This window comes from Oreochromis aureus, linkage group 23 (genome assembly GCF_013358895.1).
Source record: "Oreochromis aureus strain Israel breed Guangdong linkage group 23, ZZ_aureus, whole genome shotgun sequence".
NCBI lineage: Eukaryota > Metazoa > Chordata > Actinopteri > Cichliformes > Cichlidae > Oreochromis > Oreochromis aureus.
In genome coordinates, this window is record NC_052963.1 from 12,038,634 (window position 1) to 12,063,956 (window position 25,323).

Below are 25,323 nucleotides of genomic sequence, written 5' to 3' on the forward strand. Positions count from 1 at the left end.
TACGCCACTGGGGTTTTCTACTATTAAAAAGAAGAGGTGCAGAGCTGACGTTACGTTAGACTTTGCGATTTATACTACATAAGTTAATAAAGTTGTTTACAATGTAACAGTAGCAGTTAACTAAGCAGAGGGCTCTGCCTCAGCTGACCCGTGCCCTTGTTCTTCTCTAAAAGTAAAGTTCAACTTCTAAATAAACACAGTTTCAATCAATATCGTCTCCCTGCCCTCATACTTTGAGCGGATCTCTCCCCTTTCCAGTCCAGCTGGACCCTGACATCATGTCGACTCCTTTGATTTGGTTTGTTTTCATGAATTTGAGCATACTACTGAAGCCAGGACACTGCACAGAAACAGGGTGAGGCATTTTAGCAGAGAATTTTGTCTGTGGTTGTTTTGTTCTTTTTAGATTATAAGTCTTTACTCTCATTTTGAACCGTTTAAAAATGGTTATGACACTCTTGTGTAAACATCTGCAACCATATTGTGACACATGCAAATACACCCCCTATGGGTAACCGAGTGAGATCGGTACTATATGGCTGTATGCTAACTGCATGAGTATTTTTATTTTTTAAATTTAGTGACCAAGTTCTATCAATCACCCCACAAACACAAGAACAAGTGGACATCTTGAGGAATGTATCCACACACTATGAGGTAGGCATTAAAGTTAAGTGATCATACACCTGTAATGTTTTGTTTTTCCTTCTGTGATTCATTACATCAGATATTTTCTCACAGACAGTCCTGTGGCAGCCTGTTTCAAATGAGTACATCAGTACACAAGTGCAGGCCCACCTCTATGTCCCTGCAAACAGCTCTGTGACAGTCAAGGCTATACTGCAGAAACATGGCATAACACACAAGTACGCTGCTTAAGGCACGCACACCATTCACTAAGCATCGGGTCACATTCAATTCCAAGTGAATCATTTGTGTTTGCATGTTTATTTTAGGGTCTTACTGGCTAATCCTAATGAGCTGACCAAAATGCAGATGAAGAATGACTCCACTGACCCACGAAGCAGCTCAACTTTTTATGAGAGATATCACACCCTTGAGGAGGTATGCATTTCCTATTTAAAAGAATGAGGTTTAAAGGAGTCCTGATGTGCTTATTTCCAGCTCTGTAGTTTTGTTTTCAGCCTCTGCTAGTAGCTTTGCATTGTTCACAATTCGATATAATCCTTATCAGTCTTATTCTGGGCCTTGGTGCTCCCCATTGGTTCATCACTTAACTCCACCCCATCCATTTAAGCCAGCTGTCTTCTGGTTGGCTGTCCCATGTAAACAAAAGATTTGAACGACAGGTGGGTGGAGCTTCTGTGTTCACAGCCAGAGCTGTGACCATTAGTGGTGCGCGATACTGCAAATTTTGGTTTCGATCTGATACCAAGTAACTCAAGAGCAGTATTGCCGATACCAATACTGATACTTATACTTTTAACCTATAAAGGTTATGCAGGGGAGAGCAGTGTGTCATGATTTATGTGCTGAATCGTACATTTGCCAAATAGTTTAGTGGGATACAGTGAGGTTAGGTTAATTGGTGATTCTAAATTGCCCATAGGTGTAAATGTCAGTGTGAATGATCTCCTCATGGTAGCCCTGCGATAGACTGGCGAGCTGTCCAGAATGTACCCTGCCTCTTGGCCTAAGACAGCTGGGATAGACTTCAGCCCCCCACATACTAGACTTTGAGGGGAGAAACAAAGTATCTATCCAATTTTGTTAGTATCAGTCCGATACTGATACAAGTATTGGTATTGATATTATCAATATTTGGATTGATCTGCCCACCTCTAGTGACCATATCCTCCGGAGAACCACCCTATTCATTTACGTCCTCCGCAATGGACATTTGTTTTTGGTTCATCTTTGTTTTTTTGGTTCCCACCATAGTAAGAGCAAACATGTGAGAGAAAATCTGGAAGCGTGAAGCATGAGAGGTCTGCAGGGTGCACCCCATCTTTTAGCCAATGACAGTTGGGATTGGATGAATAATAAGTCCGCTTTAAGCATGTTTAGTGACGATGATGATGATGGTGGTCTGCCGATATTTTTTTTGACTCCACAGTAGTTTTATTAGGATATTCTAAACTTCACAGCCACCGTTTATCACAAAGCTGTTGTATTAGATTACATGGAAATGCACAGCTACCCTGTATGTTATAATATATTACAGCTTACAACCGCGTATGCTGTCGCCATTGTAGATTTATGACTGGATTAACAGAACTGCACAAGACAACCCCAGAACAGTCAAAGTCATCCTTATTGGTTCTTCATACGAGAAGCGGCCGCTATACGTTCTCAAGGTAAAGCTGCATCTGTCAACTTGAACTTGTAGGAATGATAAGACTGTCCTGTATTTACAAAACAGAAAGTTTTTGTTCATTCACAGAAAATATTCTTTTCTGAGATAGTTCTATAGCTCATAGTAAAAAAACAAAGACGAACATTTGTGTCATTTCATTGTTTATCTATTACTTAATTACTTTGGTGTCGTTATGAAAATGCAGTAAAAAGTCCCTCCATCACATTTTCCAAAGCCATCCAGGGGGCTGGGTTGGAGTCTTTTGCTGGGCTAATTCTGGCCCTCGAACCTTATGTTTAGCACTCCCTGATTATTTTTTTTTTTTGCTCTTTGTACACTTTTAGGGGTAAATGATCAACATTGTTTATCCCATTAGACATACTTTAAGTTTAAGTTAAAGTGTTCAGTGTTGACAGCTGAGCACAGATTCATGTGTATGGCCTCTTTTTTTTCTCAGCTGTCTTTTAATGACAGGCCTAATAGGAAAGCCATGTGGATTGACTGTGGGATCCACGCAAGAGAGTGGATCTCTCCGGCTTTCTGCATGTGGTTTGTGCACCATGTGAGTCCAACTGAGCTGCGGTGTCTGTGTTTGTTCTCTGTAATTGATTATATGTCTGTTTTTTTGTTAGCAGTTTCTAGTCACCACAGTTTTCAAGATTTCATTTTCAAAGTTTGTTTGATGGTAGATACCAGTAACAGCTCAAAATGATTTAATTTTGGTGCCAATCTGGTCAACCCCACAATCACACCAAATGTGAAAGTCATTCAAAACTGTATATTACCCACAGCTTCTTATGGATCACAACAATACATTATCTTATAGAAGCCAAAGTTCCAATCATATGGGTACAATACAATACACCATTTTAGTATGTACTGCGTCAAGGTCATAGGTCAAAGGTCAGGATCACATCAAATGAAGCTTTATGAAAAACGCTTTAGTTTCCACTGGATCATCTCCAAACTTAAAGCAACATATTAAGACGTATGACTTCACAATGACAGAAAAAGATTAATACACTACACTAGATTTCCATATTGACAATGCTGACATAAAACTTTATTTTAAACCCTTGCCTTTGATGGGGAGTTTAGCTCTCTAAATGCTCTTTGTTGTAAATGCAATGGAGTCTGTTCTCTCTCGGAGCAGTTTCGCTGAACGCTCTGCTGTCTGTCCGTCAGTCTTTGTCATTTTATCAGCAAAACTCAGAAATTACTCGCATCCTGGACAGCATGGATGTCTACGTCCTGCCTGTGATGAATCCTGATGGATACAAATACACGTGGACAACAGTAAGAACTCAGAAACATTTTTTCAATGTAAAAGAAGTCATTTTAAACAGATGTATGATTTTTCCTTATTTTTATTTTTCAGATTAAGAGAAGGTGGTGGAGGAAGAACCGTTCCATCAGTAAGTCGGGTTTTTGCGTTGGCGTTGACCTCAACAGAAACTTCGACGTTGATTGGGGCAGTAAGTTTTCCTTTCCCTTTTTTTTCTTACGTGTGGACACACTCGTTGATCATGCAAGCGTCTTTGTAGCTTCCACAAGGTCACGTGTCGCTGTTGTGCCCAGTTAAGGGATCCTCTCAAAATCCTTGTGAGGAAATCAACTGCGGGCCGTTTCCTGAGTCTGAGCCCGAGACGCAAGCTGTGGCCAACTTCCTGCGCAGACACAAGGACACAGTTCAACTCTACATCACCATCCACTCCTACTCCCAGATGCTGATCTTCCCATATTCCTACACCTTTGATCAAGCGGAGAACCACAATGATTTGGTGAGTAGTCTGGATGATCCACGAGTCTATCCATCAGCAGTGAAAGACTTATTCAACTGTTGTGTCTAAACCTCTGTGAACAAACATTGTTTCATAAGCTTGAGATGGTCCAAGAAGCTGCCCAGAGGATCAAACGATATTACAGAAACACCTACACATATGGTCCTGGAGCAGCCATATTATGTAAGACAGGCTTTTTTTTCTTTTCTTTTTTTAAGGCAAAGTCACTGTAACTTGAATGTGTGAGTGTTTCTGTTCTTTCTTCAGACCCATGTTCTGGCGGTTCTGACGACTGGGCGTACAAACTTGGCATCAAATACTCCTTTACGTTTGAGCTCCAGGACCGTGGGGAATACGGCTTCCTGTTACCACCTTCTCACATATCCGGGGCCTGCAACGAAGCGCTGCTCGCGGTCAAGACCGTTGCTGTCAAGGTTTTGGAGAAAACACAAGCTCCGGCAAACGATCACACGATCTAAGCAGTTTTGTGATTGTTATTAAAATCATTTTGTAGTTTCACTTGAGGATCAGCTAACCTGTAACCTGTGTTCAGCACAGCTGTTATTTGTGGTATTTCTGTTTCAGCATTCCTCTAACATAACGTCTGTCTTGCAGAGATTGAGTGGAACTGAAATGTATAGATCAAAAAATATTAGTTGACAGAAAAACTGTTTTAAAAGAACTAGAAAAAATAAGTAATGGTGTTAATGATGTACTTACTCTGAATAAAACATTATCCAAAGAAAATCAACTTCTCTGTAATGTAATTTCATAATATGAAAAATACTTTTTCTTACTATTAATACTAATATTAATTTTATACCAATGTTTTATTCTTTTAAAATGAATGTATTTGTCATGGCAACCATGCCATCATGCTGTAATGCCACAATTTTCAAATTTAAATGGATTAGTCCAACTAAATATGCTAAGGTTCTGTGACACCTCGGCTTATTTTAGACCTATTTCAAGATTCAAGATCTTTATTGTCAGTACAACAATATACACAGTGTACAGCGTATTGAAATGCTGTTTCACCCCAATCCCCCCATGGTGCATTTATAAGAATGTATAATAAACAAGGACAGGACAAAAGACAATACAAAGTGATCATGTGCAATTATAGTGAAGTAAGATGTTGTGCAGTTATTATTGAATACCAGGTTCAAGTTATGGTCAGGACAAGACAAAACAAAGACATGTGCAAGAAATAAAATGTGCAAATATAGCATCATGTAGAGAGGGGAGATGGGTGGGAGAGGGCCTCCAATGATCCTGTCTGCTGTCCTCACTATCCGCTGCAGATACTTCTTTTCAGTGAAAGTGCAGTTCCCGTTCCAGATAGTGATGTAGCAGCAGAGGACGCTCTCAAAGGTTCCCTGGTAAAAAGATGGGAGGGTGGGAGGAAGCAGACTGGCCTTCTTCAGCTTCTGAAGAAAGTGAAGACGTTGTTGGGCTTTCTTCATGATGGTGGTGGTGTTCAGGTTCCAGGAGAGGTCATCTGATAAGTGCACACCCAAGAAATTCTCATTGTTGACCATCTCAACAGCAGATCCGTTGATGTGCAGTGGGGTGTGGACCATTTATCTCTTCCTGAAGTAGCCTATTTGATCTCCTCCCAACTCCTTTTTTTGCATATTTGTCACACTGAAATATTTCAAATCATCAAACAAATTTTGATATTAAACAAAGATAGCCCTAGTGAATATTAACTGTCATTAACTACATTTTAATTAAAGCTGAATTCAGTTTCACTAGTCACACTCGGGCCAGACCTGTCGAATCAAGAAATCACTCACACAGAACATGTCTGACAAAGTGAAGTAGATCTCAAAAAGCAATGCATCATACCACAATCTAAAGAAACAGAGGAGTAAAGAAATCACTGACATCTAGAATGGATGGTGAAAACTACATGCATACAGGAATAAAGGCAGGGATTGAACCACCAACCTCCGGATCAGTAAATTATTTGCATGAAATACATGAATTACTTAGGGTTATTTGTGTTGTGTTTATTGTTTAAAATAATATTTTATCTTTAAAAAAGTTAAAGGAACTACAGTTTTATTGCTCATGCTACATGTCTAGTGTCTGTGACGGTGACTTCTCCCGCGTCTGCGGACACCGGGGACCTTGTGGGGTCTTCGGCGTCTACGAATGGGGGAAAAGACCTTGCATGTTACAGTTGCAGCAGGTACAGCCGTGATTATGAATATCCATTACAGTCGTCAGAAGCATTGGGTCTGGATCACTCCTACCTATGCAATTGCCCATTGTGTCATCTCCTTTTGTCCAAAACAGCGGTACCTGCTCCATGTCATGGGTTCTATTTATAAACTCACCTGGCAACTTTAGTGATGTCACTGATGTTGTTACTGTTGGTGTGACACTATACATCATTTATGCCATTATCTGCACTCGGGTGTAAATGAGGTCACAGAGGGATGTGATTTCATTCCCACAGTTAGGTGGGACAGGATCTCCCGCGCCCCAACTGATTCTCCCGGGGGCCTCCGACTCATCGATGGTGGCTGGGATCACGGCGCCGTGGCACTGCGGAAAAGGCCTGTGTTTTTAGCATCAGCGTGACATCCCCGTGCTGCTTTTGCAGTTTTAAGGCCCAGGGAAACAAGCCTGCCAGTGCTCTGTAGCGGCCGCGACCACTGGCGGTAAGGAAAAGCTGCTCTTAATAGAGGACTCACGCTCGAGGAGACGTTTTCTGGTTGAATCCGGCTCCCAGAAGAGCCTCGGGAACTCTCATGTTGTCTTTGCATACGTCCACAATGGTATATTAACTAATCTTAAAAGAAACTGGAGATTTCCCGCGTACCACTAGAGAGAGCCCAAGTGCCACTAGTGGTACGCGTACCACAGTTTGAGAACCACTGGTCTAATTAAAGTTGAATCAAATCATTTTTAAATAAAATATACCTCAGCTGTTAGTTCTGAGGCCAGACTAGATTCCTTTAAGATTTTAAAAGAGACATGGCATTTGAAAAAATCACAATGACAATTTAGTCATCACTACTGCCTTTAAAGCAGCAGCTGAACGGCTTCCTAAAAGCTTTTCCCACAGTGAAAAAAACCTGGCAAGTTTGGATTTCTTTGGAGGATTGCTGAAGTCATGAATATTAGTCGTTAGGTGCTCAACAGTCAGTGGCGGTCCTAGCCTGTTTGGTGCCCTGGGCGAACACTCCCTCTGACCCCACACCCACACATAAAACATATTAAGGATTGTACATTAACATATTTTATTGTAAAAACTGTTTTCGGAGCCATACTGAATTTAACCAGATAAACATACAAACACACACGCACACATATATATATGGAGAGAGAGAGTATGCATAGTAGTACGGCTAACAAACAGCCATTATAATTCATCATACAATGAGAATAGGACAAATCAACAGTTGACAATGACTAATTAATATTGTGCTGAACACAGTCCAAAAGATTCAATAAGCTGCATCGGTGTCTACTGTTTACTATCATAGCCACGTGGCTAACAAACATCATTATCCCTACTAATTAATGTTATCTTGTTGTATCTCTGTTGTGGTCAGTGCTATCCTCTATGCTGGTGCATGCTGGGGCAGCAGGTTGAGGGTCACAGACGCCAACAGACTAAATAAACTTATCCACAAGACCAGTAATGTTGTGGGGATAGAGCTGGACTCCGTCAGGGTGGTGTCTGAGAGGCGGATGTTGTCCAAGATAAGGACAATCATGGATAACACCTCCCACCCACTCCATGACGTGCTGGCTAGTCACAGGAGCACGTTCAGTAAAACTGAGATTACCAAAAAGCACCACTGACCGACACAGGAAATCATTCCTGCCTGTGGCCATCTCCCTGTACAACTCCTCCATCTAACACACTCTTTTTACACACGCTCTTTTCTACCCTGTAATATTCTTGTCATTTTTCTTGATATTTATTTATAATCACCCCTGTTAATCTTTGATATTTATAATTGAGTGATCTGTATATATTAGTGCTATTTCTTAAAATCTGTAACATCATGTATTGTTTGGAGTTTAGTGCATTACTGTTACTATTTTTTTTACAATTTCTTCTTGGAGCAACTGTAACCCACATAATTTCCTTAAGGATTAATAAAATATTCTGATTATGATTCTGATTGTTTCAGGATACATGACCTGCCATTATCCAATGACACATCTGCTTACCTGTATCTTTTGCTAATTTTTCCTCCTCTTCTTTTCTCTTTTTTCTAAACTGAGCACCTGATGGCTTTGAACTTTTCTTGTCCATCTTCCATTGGTTTTAATTTTGCACTCCAGTATGAACACCCATCCCCCAACCCGAGGATCGCCACAACATAACCTAATAAACCTACACCTTAGTTCACAGATTCGCTTTGGTTTATTTGTGGGATTTCGCACAACCCAGGAACAAATCAGGAATACATAATGGGCTTGGATTTACAACATTATGAATGAAATGTGCTCTATTTGGAAGCAGCCGGCCCCCCTCGCTTTTTGACAGGTTGTGTGAGACTTTAAATCATCAAACTGTAAATTATAAATTTTAAATTGTTATTGATCCCTTTACCCCTGGTCCTAAAACGCATATTTATTTTCTTACTCTTCTTATATTTATTTTTTGTTTTCTTGCACTGCTGTAACTGGAGCCTCGTCGTCTCGTCTCTCTACATACTGGACTGTATGTAGCGGAGATGACAATAAAGTTTACTTTGACTTCAGCAGCGAGCAGGCGCACCGAGGGCTCTCGCGCTCACTTAAAAAACATCAAATGCAGGGGTACATTAAGTGCAAATTATAAGTCTGTATCATAATGTCTGCTGTTTTCGTGTTTGTTGGTTTGTTTTTATTTTGTTTTATTTTGCGAGCTGGTTATTAGATGCCGCTTCAGCCAGCCAGAGAATCCCCCGCCGCGGCCGCCCCGCCCTCTCCTCCCTGTGCCGCAAGCAGAAGGCGCACGTCGCAAACCGAGGGCGCCCTTACTCCTCGCATATGGGTGATAGAAAACCGACCAGTGCCCATTTAATCCCCCAAATCGCTGGCATGATGTCGGGGCAGCATGGGTGCATGCAACTTTTTTTTGCCGATGCCCGTGATGCCGCCGCTACCGTCAACAGTAAGATAAGATAAGATAAAACTTTATTAATCCCTCGGGTGGGTTCCTCTGGGAAATTCGGTCTAGTAGTCTTGTAAACACATGAATATTCTGATAACATTACTGAAGAGAAGAAAATGTGTGGACTTCTATACGACTCAGTAAGGCTTTTAGCTGTGGCCTTGATTATTTTATCCATGTTATTTTTAAGAATTGTCAGACAGTGAGCGCATCTCACTTCAGAATACACAAAATCTGTCAGATGTTTGATAGCAGTGACTATTATGTTTCGATCCAAAAGTGTTTTGGTGCAATTGCTGCATTCGCTGAAGATTCTCGTTACTAGAAAAAAGCTAAATTCAATTTTCTTAGCATCAGGCGACACCAATGTTTCTGACTTTCTTTGACTTTCTTCCTCTGGGTTTTCAGAGGTTGGTTGTTGACTCTGACCTTCTGTGGGTATTAAAATAATGTATAAAATCACATTATTTAAATTATTAATTCATGCAATTTAAAAACATTTAGTTATTTCACTACTAAAGTGTATAATGGTTTAATATGACATGCCAAGAGTGCCAAAAGCCATTCATTAAATAATTAATTAAATGTGTCATTTATTAATCACAAATGGGAATTAAAGTAATAATTTTGTAATTAGATTGTTAATTAATTAAAACATAATTTCCTTTAAATTAAAAGCACATTTAATTATTTCAGTTAACTATGTCGTGTTTCCCATATGGGGCATCAAGAATGCCAAAACAAAACAACTAAGTACATTATTTATTAATTAATTATGTGTGTCAATAGATAATTCATTGGAAACGCATATATAAATAATTTATGCACTTACTATTTTTTTATTTTTTTTTTTTTTTTTTGCCAACAACATGTTTATTGAATAAATCCCCACTGACAGCATTAAAAGTCTTTATAAAATGAACAAGCTACCAAAAGCAAAATATTCGTAAGGCATTTCAGGACACCATTTGAAAATCATAGATTGCTATATATACACTGCCAGTCAGAAGTTTGTATTTATAGGCAATGTTCATTGTACCGAGGCTCAACGTGTTAATGCTAGCTTACTTTAATAAACAATACTGTCATATAAAAAGCTGGGGTGGCACTAGGGGTGGCAAGAGATTATAGATCCGCCCCTGTTTATGATCACTTTGAGAAACAGATGTTTAGCTGGTGCTACTGAACTTTCAGAACAGAGCAAACTCCAGAAACAAAAGCTGTATCTGATACACAGATGAGCATTATCACACCCAGGAAGATCAGAAGAATCAGGCGGCTGGTGGAGTGACTCGAACACATCTTCAGACGCTGAAAGGCACAAAATCTGAGTCTGGAGCTGAGCTCTGAGCAGGTTTGTTACCAGCTGATGAACAAATGACAAATCTTTAGTTTAATTCTCCCTGAAATGTAGAGAAAAGAGAGAGCAGGAAAGGTAAAGTTAGTTAGTTTATTACATCCAGAGAAGTATTTTAATATGTTTTATTGATAAATGTTCCCTGGGCCTGTGGAAAGGCTTTCCATTAGCTGAGCATGGGGACTCTCTGTGACGTGATCTTCCACCAGTTTCGTCCCTGTTAACGTGAGGGTGTTGATTGGGTGACCAATTCCAACAAGAGCCTGGGACGGTGGTATAATGCAGACCTCAGTGGTACCTGGCACCTTGAACAACTAAGGCAGAACATGGCTAATGACCTCAGGCTGATTAACAACACTGCACTCCCAGGGAAACTGAAGCTCTGGTGCTTCCAGTTTGGGTTGTTACCCAGACTACTGTGGCCGCGGACAATGTACGAGGTCTTGCTCAATCATGCCAATCGATTGTTCTTCACCACCCTAATTAATTTCCTCGTATGGCAAATTAATGACACATTGGGGGGATTTGTGTTTATGTACAATTGTTTGAACTTTTGACCCCACACTTTCTTATAAATGGCTCCACAAGTCATTTAGACTATTATAAACACACAATGAGTTCCTCAGATCTTCCTGTTGTTGTGAGATCAATCCAATGAGTAATGTCAAACGAATTCGTTTTATGCTGGCGTAGTAAGGACTTCTTTGTGGAAAATAGTACACTTGTGTGTATTGCTTGTGAATTCCACCAACTGTTCAGTGTCATTTGGCATGTTAAGTTCATCTTGGTCACAGACATGTTAATGTAATGAGTTAATGTATCTAGATTAGCTGTTGGATCACATTTGATGATTCCTTTTCTGCCTGGCAGCTGTCGACCGTGTTATTTTCCCTTGTAGTTCTTTGGCTGTTTAATGCTTAATGGTGGGAAGAAGGATTGTAGTAGGAGGTCTGTAGCACACTGCTTCAGAAGCACTGTGTCGAGACTTGATTCATTTGGCCAGAGTCACGTGATCAGTGACATCCAAAGCTTCATTTAGAAAGTCACTGCTTCGGTACCTGATTCCTAAGGAAGTGAATCATTTGCGGGATTTGTGGAGTGTTTTGATGGTGAGCGATAGCAAACTACTGATCATTCTATTGAGAGATATGGAGCCAGCGAGGAAGAGAGGAGGTTCTGTCATGTGGGAGCATTTTGAGTTGATTTTGGCCAATCGGGTCAGTTTGCCACCTTTCTGTTCTGGTTGTTTGCCTTTGTTTTGGGTTTACTTATTTTATTTGAAAATGTGAAAATCGTAAAATGTCTTAACAAAACATCTGCTTTTCATAATAAACATCATTACATAATTTTATTTTTTAAAATAATCTTAAAGTGCTATTCTACAAAATGTGGAGCAATTTAATTTGTTTATTCTTTTTTGGTGACAGTCTGTGGGACCCAGGAAGACCGCATACCTGCATCTCTACCAACTTCCATTGCAGTTTCTGTGCACTCCAGCCTCTTCTTCAGTCTGTTCCATGTGAGAAGATTTTCTCTAAAGCAGGAGAAATTATCTCCAAGAAAAGAAACAGACTCGGCCATCGCACAGTGGAACAAATTCTCTTCTTAAATAAAAACCAAACAGAATAACCTTAAATGCATCATGTTTTTACCTAACAAGTTCATAAACATTTTCCCTTTCCAGTTCACAAACAATTCTACTCCCAGGTCAAAAATATGTATAAGAAAAATGGCCTAATATAATATTATTTATAATACCACACCACGGTACATGCTTAAATAAGGAAAGTTTATTGATGAAATTAATCTATTAAACAAATAGACATCATTTTTTCACCCAAAAGATACATATTCAAAGCAACACAAGGTGGACCAATATCAGACAGAATTGTGAACTCCACTCTGTAGAGTAGGCAGTCATAATGAAGCAGTACACTTTAATTAATTTGTAAATTCAAGCTGTTCTTCATATTTTTGGCCACCAGATGTCACCAGAGATGACTGTGTTGAAAAGCTTCGACAGTATTGAAATATAATGTTTTTTCTGCTACATTTACAAAACAAGTTTCCCCGACAGCCGAGTTATAGTCTTAGCTAGCTAGGTCCAAAGGGGCCATCTTTCAAGATTTATATCTTGTGTGTATGTGTGTGAGCCACCGCAGATGACCTGGGGAAAATGTAATTAAAAGCTGTACACATGAACAGGCGGTGGCGGTAATGCATCGCCGTGGAGGTCGACTTCCTTCTTCACAAACCACAAAAGAAGAAGGACCTATGACGCGCACTCTCCGCCAATATGAAGGCACCCAGGGCAGTTTCTGCCTTTGCTTTTAAAGAATAAGCCTTGTAATTTTTTTTACAAGTGCTAAATCCGCCAGCCTGATTAAAGTAGGTGTGACACCGAAAAAATATCTTGGGTGAGACCGTGTTTTCATTTACAGATTAGCATGCAGGTTACTGGGGCAGGCTAAGATAGGCCCCGCGCTGAGATAAAACATGACACAGTTAACTTTAGCATTAGCCTGCATTCGCTTGTTTTATTCTAGTATGAGATATGCAGAATAATTACTGTTAACCTACGACGCTTTTTGAATATCAGATGCGTCCTGGTTAGTTAAAGATGGTAAACAGAACTCTGTTCTTGTAGTTAACGGGGAACTTCAGCTTACTTAAAGCTAGCATGCGTTATTGCTCGCTATAAGTTAGCACAGAGCAGCTGCACGGAAGGCAGATATTTGCATGTGTTTATGTTTTGGATGCTCGATTATGCAGAGGAGTACTAAAGCATCCGGGAAGGCCATGGGCTTATCAAACGGTTGCAACAGTAACAGTGAGAACTGGGTTTTCGGTTGCAGTTTAAGATCCGTTGTAAGTGAATGAATTAATTCAGGGAGTGTGAGGGAATCGCACTGCAGAGAAAGTTTCCTGACAGACTTGCTTTGTTTTTTGTTTTGCTTTTTTTAAGTCATTGCTTCTAAAGTGCCAAGTTGTAAACATGCAGATGATTAAAGACAGTTCATTGAGCGTTGTTTGTCATACTTGCAGTCCTGCAGAATGTCCAAGATCAGGCGGAAGGTAACAGTGGAAAATTCAAAAACCATATCTGACAGCAGCAGCAGCAGCAGCACCACAACCAGCAGCAGCACCAACCCCGCCGCTCCGTCCCGCAGGCCAAGTGTGTTTGAAAGACTTGGACCCAGCACTGGGAGTAATGCTGCTGATGTATGTATAACCCAGAGGTCAGATAGGGTGATCCAAGTCACTGTGTCTTTGAATGAATATGGCACAGTGCTTTGTTTCCCCTTTGGCCTGGCTCATCTGTGTTTTTTTGTTTGTTTGTTTGTTTGTTTTTTTTAGAGTCACTGTAGAAATTGGCTGAAGACTGGGAATTGCAGTTACGGCAACACTTGTCGCTACACACATGGAACTCAGCCACGAGGCAAAGGATTTAGCTTTAGCCGGTAAGATGACTGCGGTTAGTGAATTTGTATTGATTGTTGCTTTTAAAATCAAATCGACCTTTGTGCATGTGTTTTTCTAATGTCTGCGTTAATGAAACAGGTCAACCGAGAGGCCCACAGGTGATCTGCGGGAGAGGATGAAAAATAAAAGACAGGATGTTGAAGCAGAAAACCTGAAACGAGACCTAGATGAGCCCACGTCCCCCACAGTAAGAGTGAGTCCTCTGCTCTTTTGGTCTTTGATAATAACGCATTTCTGAATGAAGAATCTAGTTTCGATTTGAAATCATTTTGGAGATTTTAGTACATGATGCACAACGGTTTGTTTGTGTGTGGTGCTGTAGCAGAGAGAGTCCTCCAGAGGCCGACACAGAGAGAAGGAGGATATAAAGATAACGAAGGAGCGTACCCCAGGCAGTGAAGAAGAACCCACAGAGTGGGAAACCAATCGTGAAGGTTCGGTGTCTTGTTTTGATGAAGTTTAAAGGGAAAATGACACATTTATTTGTAAATACCATTTTGATGTTGTGGCTTGAAACGCTCTTCTCCATTTCAATTTTATTGTTTTGTTTTGTTTTGGTTTTTTGGTTGATTTTCAGACTCTGATATTGGTGATTACGACTATGAGCTTTCCCTAGAGATGAAGCGTCAGAAGATTCAGCGTGAACTAATGAAATTAGAGCAGGAAAACTTGGAGAAGAGAGAAGAAATTGTCATCAAGAAAGACGAGACTCCGACGAAATCCAGAACCACAGCCTTGCCAAAGGTAAGGGATGAGATGCTTTGATGATTTCAATACGTGACCTCTGGATTTCAAAAGTATTAGCACAGCTCACTTCCTCCGTTGAAGTAGCTGTCTGCAAGGGTGATTGTCATCTGAATTTTAGCTCGATCTGTCACATTTATCCTTCAGGCTTCCCCTGAGCAGTTAAGCTCCAAAGATTCACCCTCATCCAGAAAGTCCAGTGGCTCGCCAAAACATAAACGGGGAAACAAAGGGCTGGGCTCGGGGAAGAAAGAAAAGAAGGCATCAGTATCCTCACCTGTTTCAGAAACTACCAGGTAGGGAAGAAAAACAAAATATGAGACCTACAGATTTGATGAGGTTCTGATGCATATCTTCCATCATTCTTTAACCAGGTCTTCGAAAGGAAGCCACAGCAAGAAGAAAGGGCCCCGTACCCCCAGTCCCCTTCCACCGGTCCCTCTGGACCTGCCCGTGGTCGGGAAAAAACACAAAGGCAAGCACAAAAATAAGGAGAAGTCTGACGAGAAGCAGAAGGAGGGTAAAGATCGTGGACGAGATGCAGAAAAACACAAAGAGAAGAAGGAAAAACGCAGGTAAAGTGGGGACTTAGTGCATGTGCATCATGCAGCGTACGTATGTGCATATGTTTTTAATTTGTTGAGTCATATTCACAGTTATCCTGAGTTATCCTTTTCAACTTCCAGTGCTCGCTCTTTATAATGTCACCTTTTTGTTTGAAGGGATAGATCAGACAGTTCCCACAAGGCCAAGAGGTCTGTGACATCAGAGGAGCGTTCTGGTAGCGTGTCATCTCCCTCCAGGGGTGTGTCGCCCTCAGCCAGGAAGAAATCTACCTCTCCTAAAGCTTCCTCCCATAAGGCTTCTATCTTGGCATCCCCTCCTCACAGGTGAGCACACAGAGACCTTTTTTTCCAGGGCTGTAAACATTGCAGGATCACTCACCTGTACTTCTTTCTTCACAATTGGGTAAATATTTGGACATGACAGCCAAGAGGAAATAACGTTTTGTCACTGCAGGTCTCCTTCTCCTCCGCGCCACCAACGCAGCCCCACTCCTCCCCGTCACCGCTCGCCTTCGTCCCACTCCGGTTCCTCTGCCCACCGGCACTCTCCCTCTCCTCGACGCCGTCGTTCTTCTTCCCCCCTCTACCACAGAAGCGCCACCGCTCAGGCATCCGTCTCCTCACCTCAGAGTTCCCGGCGCTCTCGTTCGCCTCCTGCTTCTCATGACACATCGTCACCCCATCGGCGGTCTGACAGATTGAGCCCCAGCCGGCGCCACTCCAGGGGCCGCGAGAGGAGTCGTGGCGACAGAGAGAGGAGTCCTCCCATCCAGGACCGCAGACATGAGCGCAGAGATGGTATCTTCATCTTCCATTACTGGATTTCTATTTCTCAGTCTGTTGGCTGATTGGAGCCTTGCTTTAAAATATAGGCTGTCAATTTAAAAAAATGTACATTTATCTGTTATTAAGCTATGTGTCTTTTCTCCACACAGATAGTCACAGCAAACGAGAGAAGGACAGCATCCGTGACGACCGGGACTATGACTCTGAACAGATCTCCCGGGATGCCCGTGACGACAGGGACGCCCGAGATGCTCGTGACCGACGGGACGCTCGTGACCGAGGAAGGGAACCAACTCGAGATTCTCGTGATAGCAGGGATGTGAAGGACTTGAGAGAGAGTAGGGTGGAGACCCGCTCCAGTCGAGACCGCGAACGGGAGCGAGAGAAGGACCGGGAAAAGGAGAGGGAGCGAGAAAAGGAAAGAGACAGAGAGAGGGAGAGGATTGATGCACACAGGAAGGAGGACCTGATTCAGGATGACAGGAGCTACGGGAGAGGGCATGGACGTGACGATGGAGGCAGAGGAGAAGCAAGGACTGAGAGCAGGACGGACAGAGCTGATAGGAATGGACGAGGTAGAGGACGCGCTAATGACATACCTGAGAAAGGCAAGTAAATAAAAGCAAAGTGATTATTTTTTAAGTCTGTTTTTGTGTCTGAATTGAATTGCAAAGGGTCCAAAAACATCTTAAAATACTACTGTGAGTTTTGATAGTGTGTTTGCGGCAACAAAAGACGAGACATTTTGGTAATAAGCTGCTGGAACATCTCATATCTAATGAGGGAAATTAACAAAGTAATTGAGAGTGAAAAGATGATTGGCTGATTGTTCTGCTGGTAAAAAGACTGCGTGATAAATTGCTCAAAATTTTCAGAGTAAAAGACTGTGGGGATTTCTGCTTTCCATAATCAATAAAAGATTCAAAGGATCTAGAGAAATCTTTTTTACACAAGGGAAAAGCAGAAATGCTAGCTAAAATCTTCACTGCATCCCAGATTTGATGGTAATTGTTTTCCCTTTTAGTCTTTTTGGGTGACTGCCTTGAAATATATGTCAACCCATTTTCTCATTTTTCCTTCTGTTAGGCTCCAACAGAAACTCTCGGGGTTCCCAACTGGAAAGCAGCCATGACAACTGGGAATCGCGGAGCAGTGCCGTTCGTGAACGGAGTGTGGAGAGGAGCACAGATCGCAGTGCCAATGAAAGAAGCTCGGACAGGGTGTCAGACCGAGATCGCTACGAGTGTGAGAGAAGAGGGGAGCAGACCAGAGACCCCTCGTATGACAGGAGAGGAGGACATGGAGAGCGGGATCGCAGAGACAACCGAGAAAGAGGTGCGGATTAGAAGCTCACACATCATTTCCTTCGTTAAAGTAAGTGTGTAGTTATTCATGGCTGGTTTCTCTGTTTAACAGACCAAAGGGCAGCTTCTCCAAGCAGACACCAGGGGAGGCTGGAGGAGTCTGAGAGGGACGAGAGGAGGGACGAGCGCAGGACTGAGAGAGCTGAAGACAGGAGAGACGACAGGACCCGCGAGCGAGAGCGGGAACGGGACAGGGAGCGCGAGAGGGAACGGGAGAGAGAGAAAGAGAAGGAGAGAGAGCGGGAGAGAGAGAGGGAAAAGGAACGGGAGAAGGAGAGGGAGGCGGAGAGAGAGCGGGAGCGGGCCAGGGAGAGAGAACGAGAGCGAGAAAGGGAGAGGGAGAGAGAGCGAGAGAGGGAAAGGGAGCGCGAGGAGCGGGAGAGAGAGAGGGAGAGGAAAGAGAGAGAACGGGAGAGAGAACAGCGCGAGCGGGAGAGACTGCGGGAATGGGAGGTCCGAGAGAGGGGACGGGAGGAGAGGCGGGAGAGGAGAGACGACGTCAGGGATGAACGGCCGGTTCGAGACAGCCGGGACGATCGCAAGTTGAGGCATGTATCAGTTTTAATCCCTGTATTTGTGCGCCTTTCTACATGAAATAAATAGTCATCCGCACATAATCCAGTAATTATTTACAAAGTAAAGTTTCCTAAATGTTAGGATTTAGTTTTATTTAGCCTTTAACGTGCTAATCTCCAAATACTGATCTGCGTTTATTATAATGTCCTCTCCTTCTAGTCGTAAGAGGCCCAGGATGGATAGCAGCCAGAGTCCCCGATCCTCTCCTAAGCGAACGACACTGGACCTCAGTCCAGCAGACAGCGACGACTACAATAGTGCCGAAGACAAAAGTGAGCGCCCGATTGGCCGAGGGCAGGCCAAGCTCCACCCTCAGCCCCTCCTCCCCAGCCCAGTGTGTCTGCCTCCATCTGACAGTAGGGAAAATCTTTTTGAAAGGACACACTTATATTTTAATGGGGGTTGCACTTTTCTCATAATACACATCCTTTTGTAAACATGTGTGCTCTCTTTAAACACTTTTAAGTTTCATTTCTCTTTGTAAAATGTGCTGGTACTTTGGTGTCATTGGCTGTCACTCCAAATTGGCTAAGTGAAAAGAAAATGGAAGCTTTCATGTCAAAGGGCTCCTTTAGGTTAGATTTTCCTTTCACTGCATTTTCAGCCGATACCTCCAAGGAAAAACTTCTGTACTTGACTCCAGTGCTTTAAAAGTGCTGAACGTGTTTATGTGACACACAGATGGGGACAAGCATCGTCTGCTGAGCCAGGTGGTACGGCCCCAGGAGCCGCTGTTACGATCGCCGCCGAGGACTGCTGCATCCGATGAAAAGCCCACTCACTGGAAGGATGAGGACCGCAGGGCAGTCGGGGACAAAAGGGAAGCACGCGGTCGCCATGAGGACCTGGAGCCTCGTGGGGAACGAAGCAGAGGGGGCGACAGGCGTGGAGAGCACCTCTCAGACGCGCCTTCTGACTTGCGTAGCAGAGGCAGAGATCCTACACCACCTCCACCTCCACCCCTTGCCGCTGCCAGTGAAGACAGAGAGACCGGTGGTTCTCAGCTGCATGAGGAAGGGAAAAAGAAGACAAAGTCACAGAGGAAGGGCTTGAAGAAGGGTCGCAAAGACGAAGAGACTGTCGCTGCCAGCGCCCTGGCTGCTGCAGGGGACCGATTCAACCCCGAGCCCCCATCTGGGGCTTCTGCAGACGTGCCTCCACCCTTACATTCTCCCAGGAAAGGGGCAAAGAAGAAAGCTCTAGAGCGAAAGAGGAAGCGATCGCGAGGGGGGGAGTCTGAAGCATCCGAGGAGGAAACTTCAACCTACCTGCCACACAGTAAGAGGAAGAGGGGTCCTCGGACACCGCCGCCTTCAATGAGACCTGATCAGCGAGGTGCTGGAGGGAATACAGAGCGCTCTCCTCTTTCGAAAATGGACAATTTCAGTGACTGGTCAGATGAGGAGGTGACAGACCGGGGAGGCTCGCTGGAAACACTTGCTCCTTTGGTTTCTGCTGAGAGGGCTCCTCCTGAACCTCTCAGGAGAGGTGGAGGCCCCAGGATGGGCCGGGGTAATCCACCACCCATTGCACCTTTGCTCTCCCAGGATCCTCCAATGCTGCTGCAGACTTTGCCTCTGCAGCCTCTCATGTCCCAACCGCTGCTCCGCAAACCCCCACCAGAGCAGACGCGCAGCAGCAGCATGGGGAGCAACCAGAGTCGGACATCATCTCGACGCCTACGATCACCCTCTAACGAGTCAGCCCACAGAGAAGATCCCCAGGGCCCACGATCGCGCCGGGGCAGACTTCAAGGCACCAACTCTCGGGACCGGGAAAGAGAGCGGGAGCGAGAGAGAGAACGGGAGAGGGAGCGAGACCGCGAGAGGCCGGCAGCGAATGACCCTCCATGCTCTGAGAGGAAGTCCCGGATTGATCAGCTGAGGAGAGGAGAGCCCAGCCGTAGCACCTCATCAGGTAAAATCCTCACCTGAATCCTGAACGTGACACAGAATTGCACACATCCTGTACCACCAGGATCACTCTGAATTTGACCTATGTTGATTTATTTATTTATTTATTTTCGAATTTAGACCGGCAGGATTCTCGCAGCCACAGCTCCCGACGCAGCTCTCCTGATTCTGAGAGGCAGGCCAGGTCCAGGTCCCGTGCCGGCTCCTACGACAGTCGAGAACGAGAGAGAGAAAGGGAGCCATTTGAACGGGAGAGGGAAAGAGAGAGGGAGAGAGAACGCAAGGACATCCGACCTCAGCAGCAACAGCAGCAGCCTCTGCTTCTCCAACAGCAACTACAACAACCACCATCAAGAGAATGGGAGGCTGAATGGCCAAGCCGGGGGCGGGAGCCCCTGCTGATGCGTCCTGGTCGCGAACCTCTCCTTAGGGAGCGGGACATCCGGGACAGGGAACGCTTACTCCCCGAAGGACTCATCCAGCAGCATGAACGGGAGCGGGAAAGGGAGAGAGAACGGGAGAGAGACATTCGAGGTGACCGAGGTGTTGACCGAGAGAGGGAGAGGTTGATGATGATGGATATCACGCCCCACGGGGATCCCAGGGCTCCAGTACGAGGGGACATCAGAGGAGACCTGCGAGGAGACCTGCGAGGAGACATGATGAGACAAGACAGGATGGATTACGAGCCTATGCTGCCCAGAGAAGCTTTCAGTCCTCCAGAGCCCGAGAAACCGAGCAACAGTCCCCATCTAACTGGAGATCAACGGGAGGTGGAGAAGGCAGACAGCATCGATGGTAAGAAGATAAAAACGTGCATAAATTTTTTTTAATTTTTTTTTTCATTTCTTGTTTTTCCTACACGGATTTTAAGAAAACTGTGTGGTGGTTTTAGGAGACGATGATGGGAAGGAAGATGATGGCCAGTCTGTGGCATCTGTTGGCGAGGAGTACGAACCGATCAGCGATGATGAGCTGGATGAAATTCTGGCTGACAGCCAGAAAAAAGAAGATCAGCAAGAAGAAGAGAAAATCACAGGTACAATAAAGACGTTCTGTGGATAATATATACACAAATGGAAATGTGTCATCAGTTTGTCTCCCATCTTTATTTCAGCATAATGTCTTTTATTTGATTGTCTTGAATTCTGACTGGCGTGAAGTTCATCAACTCTACAATTAATTAACAATTGAAGTCTCTGCCTTTGTCGTGTGTCAGGTCCTCTGGATGTGATAGATGTGGACTGGTCCAGCCTGATGCCCAAACAGAAACAGGAACCGCGGGCAGCGGGGGCAGCCTTGCTCCGCTTCACCCCAGGGGCAGTGCTTCTTAGGGCAGGCATATCCAAGAGACTTGCTGGCCCAGAACTCCTGGAACAAGTCAAAGAAGTGTGCAAGTCTGAGCTGGACGATCCTAAAGGTGAGTTGGGGACATAAAAACTGGATGTATTGAGTCAACAGTCAAATCTTATTAAAGGAAAAATAAAAAATTTCTGCAGAATACGTATGTGGTTGGAGACCGGCCAGAGAAGAGAAGTCGTAGGCTTTTGGATACTGTGGAGGGGACATTTAAATTCATGTCTGTACCTCTAGACTCAAAATATGAAGCGGCATGCCTATGTTTATCATTAAGAGAAGGGGTTCCCGTCACCAAATAAACCAAAACAAAGAGGAAATGGATAACAACACCGGCAACTTAATAAATTGTCATTCCCTGCCTCATCTCCCGAACTGAAACCGGGGTCCAACACATGAAAACGTGATTAGATGTGCATATTTGTTCCAGATATTGTTGCAGTTATTGTCAGCAGATTAGACATGGGACCCTCTCCATCTGGACAGCTGATATAAGCTGGCTAAATAACAAGAACATTGTGGCAGCTAATGTTAGGTTCGAGTGGCCTAAAATTCACACTTCTCCTTTGATAAACAGTTTGGTTACATTTTCACATTGTATGAGAGTTTATTCACTAACTGTAACAAAGTTACATCCACAAACCTCTGTTGTTGTCATCTTGGTAGATGCTGACAAGCTCTTTGAGCATGACCTGGGAGCCTTGAATATGGCAGCTCTGAACAGGCGGGTGGAGAGGGCGGGTTTATTGAGAAATCTGGGGCCGTGCTGCAAGGCCCTGTGTGCTCGCAGGGACTTCGCCATCCGCCGGCAACTGTTGAAAAACGAAAAGGTATGTGCTCTCCAGTTGCAGACCTAAATTAATAAAAGATATGTTGATCTCAATCTTAAATGAATGTGCTTAAATCTCTTAAATTTTAGCTCCTCTAAACGATTTTTTCTCAGGGTCTATCCAAGCATGACCCCACCACACCCGTGGTAGACAATGAGCTCCTGCAGATGAGCATGCGTCTCTTCAGAAGGACCGTGGCCGGCCAGGCATCGGCCCCGGAAAGGTCGGACAGTGGGTCGGCACCAGCAGCTGAAGTTACTGAAGCTGGTAGTGGTAGTAGTAAGCTCAGCGCAGCACAGCCTGAGGTCTGTGTGTCCTGAGAGTAAAACACATCAGAGGTGAATGCTTCTAGGCCTTTACTTCCTCTCACTCCTAACTCTGTTTCTACCTGTCTCATTTCATTACATTCATAGCCTTTTTAGTCATGAGAGGCAATGTTGTGACTCTTTCAGTTATTTGTTTTTCATGATGTGTTCCATAGACTACTGATAACTAGCCTATGGAGGGGTGCAACTATCCATGTATGAGAAATCTAAAACGCCTAAAATGACTTCATGTTTTTGTGGATTTACAGTGTTTTAGAGCAGATTTTTAACGATCAGTTTCACCTGCCTGACAAAGATTTGTTTCCTATGTTGTGCGTTGGTTAGTACAACTGTGCATTAAAATGATTAGATGTTGATTATTTTTTAATAATTCTTTTTGTAACTGGTCTTTTGGTTTGTATGAAACGACTGTTCAGCCATGACATAATGGGACACTTAATATTGTTCTGTTTTTTTTTTTGTTTGTTTGTTTACACCACAGTACATGATCCGAGTCTATAGCATTGGCCGCAGAGTTTATCGACTCACAACAGTGAAACATCCTGCAGGAACTTGAAAGAACATTTCTCACTAAAAAGCACTGCCAAGCTATTCCTTCACTGAATGTAATTAGTTAAAGCTTTTAGTCTGTGGAAACACGTTTTATTTTTTGTGTTTCTTTTAAATGGTTTGGCAGCGTCTTTCTGACAGGAACTGAAGGGAGTGCAGATCACCTGATCACGAACATGAACGAGTGGAATTCCTCTTCTCACAAGCCCACATCATCCATGATGGAGCCAAAGCGCTCCCAGTAGGAAAAGACAGTGTACTGCTTAGGAAATAATGACTGAAAACAAACCATTAATCTGAACTTTCTATCTGTCATGCAGTCGGCCAAACAAGGTCACGGTAGTCTTGCACAGATGGATAAGGTGCACCTTTAAAATGTGGTTGTATCAGGAGACAGTTGTTTAACAAAAAATGCAAGATTTGCATTATGTGTGTGCTGGGATAATTTTAAAGGACTGAAAAGATTAGGAAGGAGCAAAGTACTTCTGTCCTAAAGCTCTGGATTCAACACGATCCACCACCCAATCCAGCTCCGTGACATCAAATCTGATTCCTCTTCTCCATCCATTCGGGGTCAGCGCCTGTCCTACACCCAGTTTTCACATTTTGACTTCCACTGAAAATTTCTGCCAAAACAAAATTGGCAATAACACAATACCGAAAATAAATAAAAAGTTTCCAAAATTGGGACCACTTAGTAAGGAAAGGACTACCTCATGAAATCCTGTCCCACTGAGGAAATAATTCACCATCTGCTACATAATGTGTGCTTCATGATGTGGGTCGGTTTCCAGAACTAACAGGAGTGGCGGAAAAGCAGTATGTGTAATTTTATCACATCGAACAGAGACGTCGAACTCTGTTTCCCATTATATTTCAGTTTGACCATGACTCTGGTTTTACAAAAAACATTTTTACAAACTTTTTTTTCCTTTTCTCTAATATTCAAGGTCATTTTTGAGATATTCGAGTAATGATATCTGGTTCAATGCTGTAATTTTTTTTTTACTGTAAAATAAATATTGACATTTTCACAAATAAGGACAAACGTGATGAAATCTTCAAGCAAACAAAATTTTGAGGTAAGTTCTGGAGTTTAGCATATAACTACCACCACTTCATGGGTGATAGGTTTATGAGTTTGTCTATATGTGTCTACAGAGGAACTGTTATGACTACCCTTTTTTTCATGCATCAGCATTTTATCAGTATCATACTAAAACGTAGATAAGCCTTTATATTGGGAAAATATGAAAAAAATTTAAAAAACTAAACTGTCTTAGAAAAAACAGTATACACTACTCAAGACTTAATTACCTGAAAATATTTTTATACTACAAACAATGTACGATACTATTAAAGTTTATTTGAACTTACTTTCTGGTTACGATTGTCCTGTTTACAAGGACAACGTTGTAGTTGATGTTCACAGAGGTAGGAGTAGGATATGGCTTTTAAAATTGTAATCGGCATGAATGAGTAGTAGTGATTTTGTCATTTGTAATGATTTTTGTAAAAATTTGATAGTGTTAAATTACATATTACATGTAGACATGACATTTTCTGTATTTACACACATCTTTAAATTATAAGCACAGCAATTCCTTTAGTAGAAAAAAAATGATTACAGCCATTCTTAATTCAATTATGTGGAAAAATTTGTTTCATTTCACATTTCTTTACATGTGTAAAATAACACCATGTTTGGTGTAGTATATACTTAAAATATGTATACTGAAAACAAAGATATACATTTTTTTAAAGTTTGAAATTTAATTAGGACTTGTCATACAAGGACGTGTAAAATATATATTTGTCAGTACAAATATGATTTTAATAATTAACTTTACCTTTCTGGTATATCTGTTTGCATTATTATGAGTTAGAAGTAGACATCAGTAGTTAACTAAAGTTTCAATTGGGTTGCCTGAAATGTTAGAACAGTTGTAGGTAGCTACAGCAGTTCAACTGCTGATAGTAATTATTAATAACAATCAAACTTTGACTAATAAAAACTGGATTCTAGATGCTAAAATTGCATTTTAGCTTTGTCAACGTGGAGTTATAAGATAAGCCATAAGATCTTTGTTCATACAGAGGAAAATTCTGATGCCACTCTGCTTGGTGCAATGAAAACAGAAACTAGGTGTAAAGTCACAAACATCAAAAATTATATAAAAGGTATACACTTAAAACAGCAGTTATCAACATACAAGGAATATATAAAGAAACAAACAGTTGGAGTAT

At 42.7% G+C, this 25,323-nt stretch overlaps 2 protein-coding genes and 1 long non-coding RNA gene across 7 annotated transcripts; all 3 read left to right on the plus strand.

Moving 5' to 3' along the window:
• The first annotated feature begins 220 nt into the window (after window positions 1–220).
• cpb2 (carboxypeptidase B2 (plasma)) lies at window positions 221–4,849 on the plus strand. The gene is made up of 11 exons (XM_031738474.2): window positions 221–355; window positions 582–657; window positions 742–866; window positions 957–1,065; window positions 2,217–2,318; window positions 2,775–2,879; window positions 3,503–3,613; window positions 3,696–3,792; window positions 3,896–4,098; window positions 4,197–4,281; window positions 4,366–4,849. The coding sequence occupies exons 1-11, from the start codon at window positions 279–281 to the stop codon at window positions 4,575–4,577; spliced, it is 1,302 nt and encodes a 433-aa protein (XP_031594334.1). The 5' UTR covers window positions 221–278; the 3' UTR covers window positions 4,578–4,849.
• A 4,228-nt stretch (window positions 4,850–9,077) lies between these two features.
• LOC120436024 lies at window positions 9,078–12,194 on the plus strand. The gene is made up of 3 exons (XR_005610059.1): window positions 9,078–9,226; window positions 10,464–10,580; window positions 12,011–12,194. It is a non-coding gene; the product is annotated as an uncharacterized LOC120436024 (long non-coding RNA).
• A 621-nt stretch (window positions 12,195–12,815) lies between these two features.
• On the plus strand, window positions 12,816–24,052 carry zc3h13 (zinc finger CCCH-type containing 13). Of its 5 annotated transcripts, XM_039606889.1 has the most exons (21): window positions 12,823–13,000; window positions 13,629–13,805; window positions 13,941–14,044; window positions 14,145–14,259; window positions 14,389–14,500; window positions 14,644–14,810; window positions 14,958–15,106; window positions 15,185–15,385; window positions 15,533–15,700; window positions 15,831–16,174; window positions 16,312–16,770; window positions 17,249–17,497; window positions 17,579–18,074; window positions 18,262–18,458; window positions 18,784–20,019; window positions 20,136–20,813; window positions 20,911–21,054; window positions 21,235–21,435; window positions 22,038–22,201; window positions 22,315–22,539; window positions 23,009–24,052. In XM_039606889.1, the coding sequence occupies exons 2-20, from the start codon at window positions 13,638–13,640 to the stop codon at window positions 22,519–22,521; spliced, it is 5,559 nt and encodes a 1,852-aa protein (XP_039462823.1). In that variant the 5' UTR covers window positions 12,823–13,000; window positions 13,629–13,637; the 3' UTR covers window positions 22,522–22,539; window positions 23,009–24,052. The 5 variants fall into 5 exon arrangements, with proteins under 5 accessions (XP_039462822.1, XP_039462825.1, XP_039462824.1 ...); XM_039606888.1 differs by having other exon boundaries at window positions 12,816–12,971; window positions 22,315–23,163; XM_039606891.1 differs by having other exon boundaries at window positions 12,822–13,000; window positions 15,539–15,700; window positions 22,315–23,163.
• The last annotated feature ends 1,271 nt before the right edge of the window (window positions 24,053–25,323 follow it).

Coding starts and splice junctions, on each gene's coding strand:
- zc3h13 (XM_039606888.1), top strand. CDS start 13,638: ATGTCCAAGATCAGGCGGAAGGTAACAGTGGAAAATTCAAAAACCATA. Junction 14,811..14,957: donor GAACCACAGCCTTGCCAAAG/GTAAGGGATGAG, acceptor TTTATCCTTCAG/GCTTCCCCTGAGCAGTTAAG. Junction 16,771..17,248: donor TAATGACATACCTGAGAAAG/GCAAGTAAATAA, acceptor TCCTTCTGTTAG/GCTCCAACAGAAACTCTCGG.
- cpb2 (XM_031738474.2), top strand. CDS start 279: ATGTCGACTCCTTTGATTTGGTTTGTTTTCATGAATTTGAGCATACTA. Junction 1,066..2,216: donor GATATCACACCCTTGAGGAG/GTATGCATTTCC, acceptor TCGCCATTGTAG/ATTTATGACTGGATTAACAG. Junction 3,614..3,695: donor ACAAATACACGTGGACAACA/GTAAGAACTCAG, acceptor TTTATTTTTCAG/ATTAAGAGAAGGTGGTGGAG.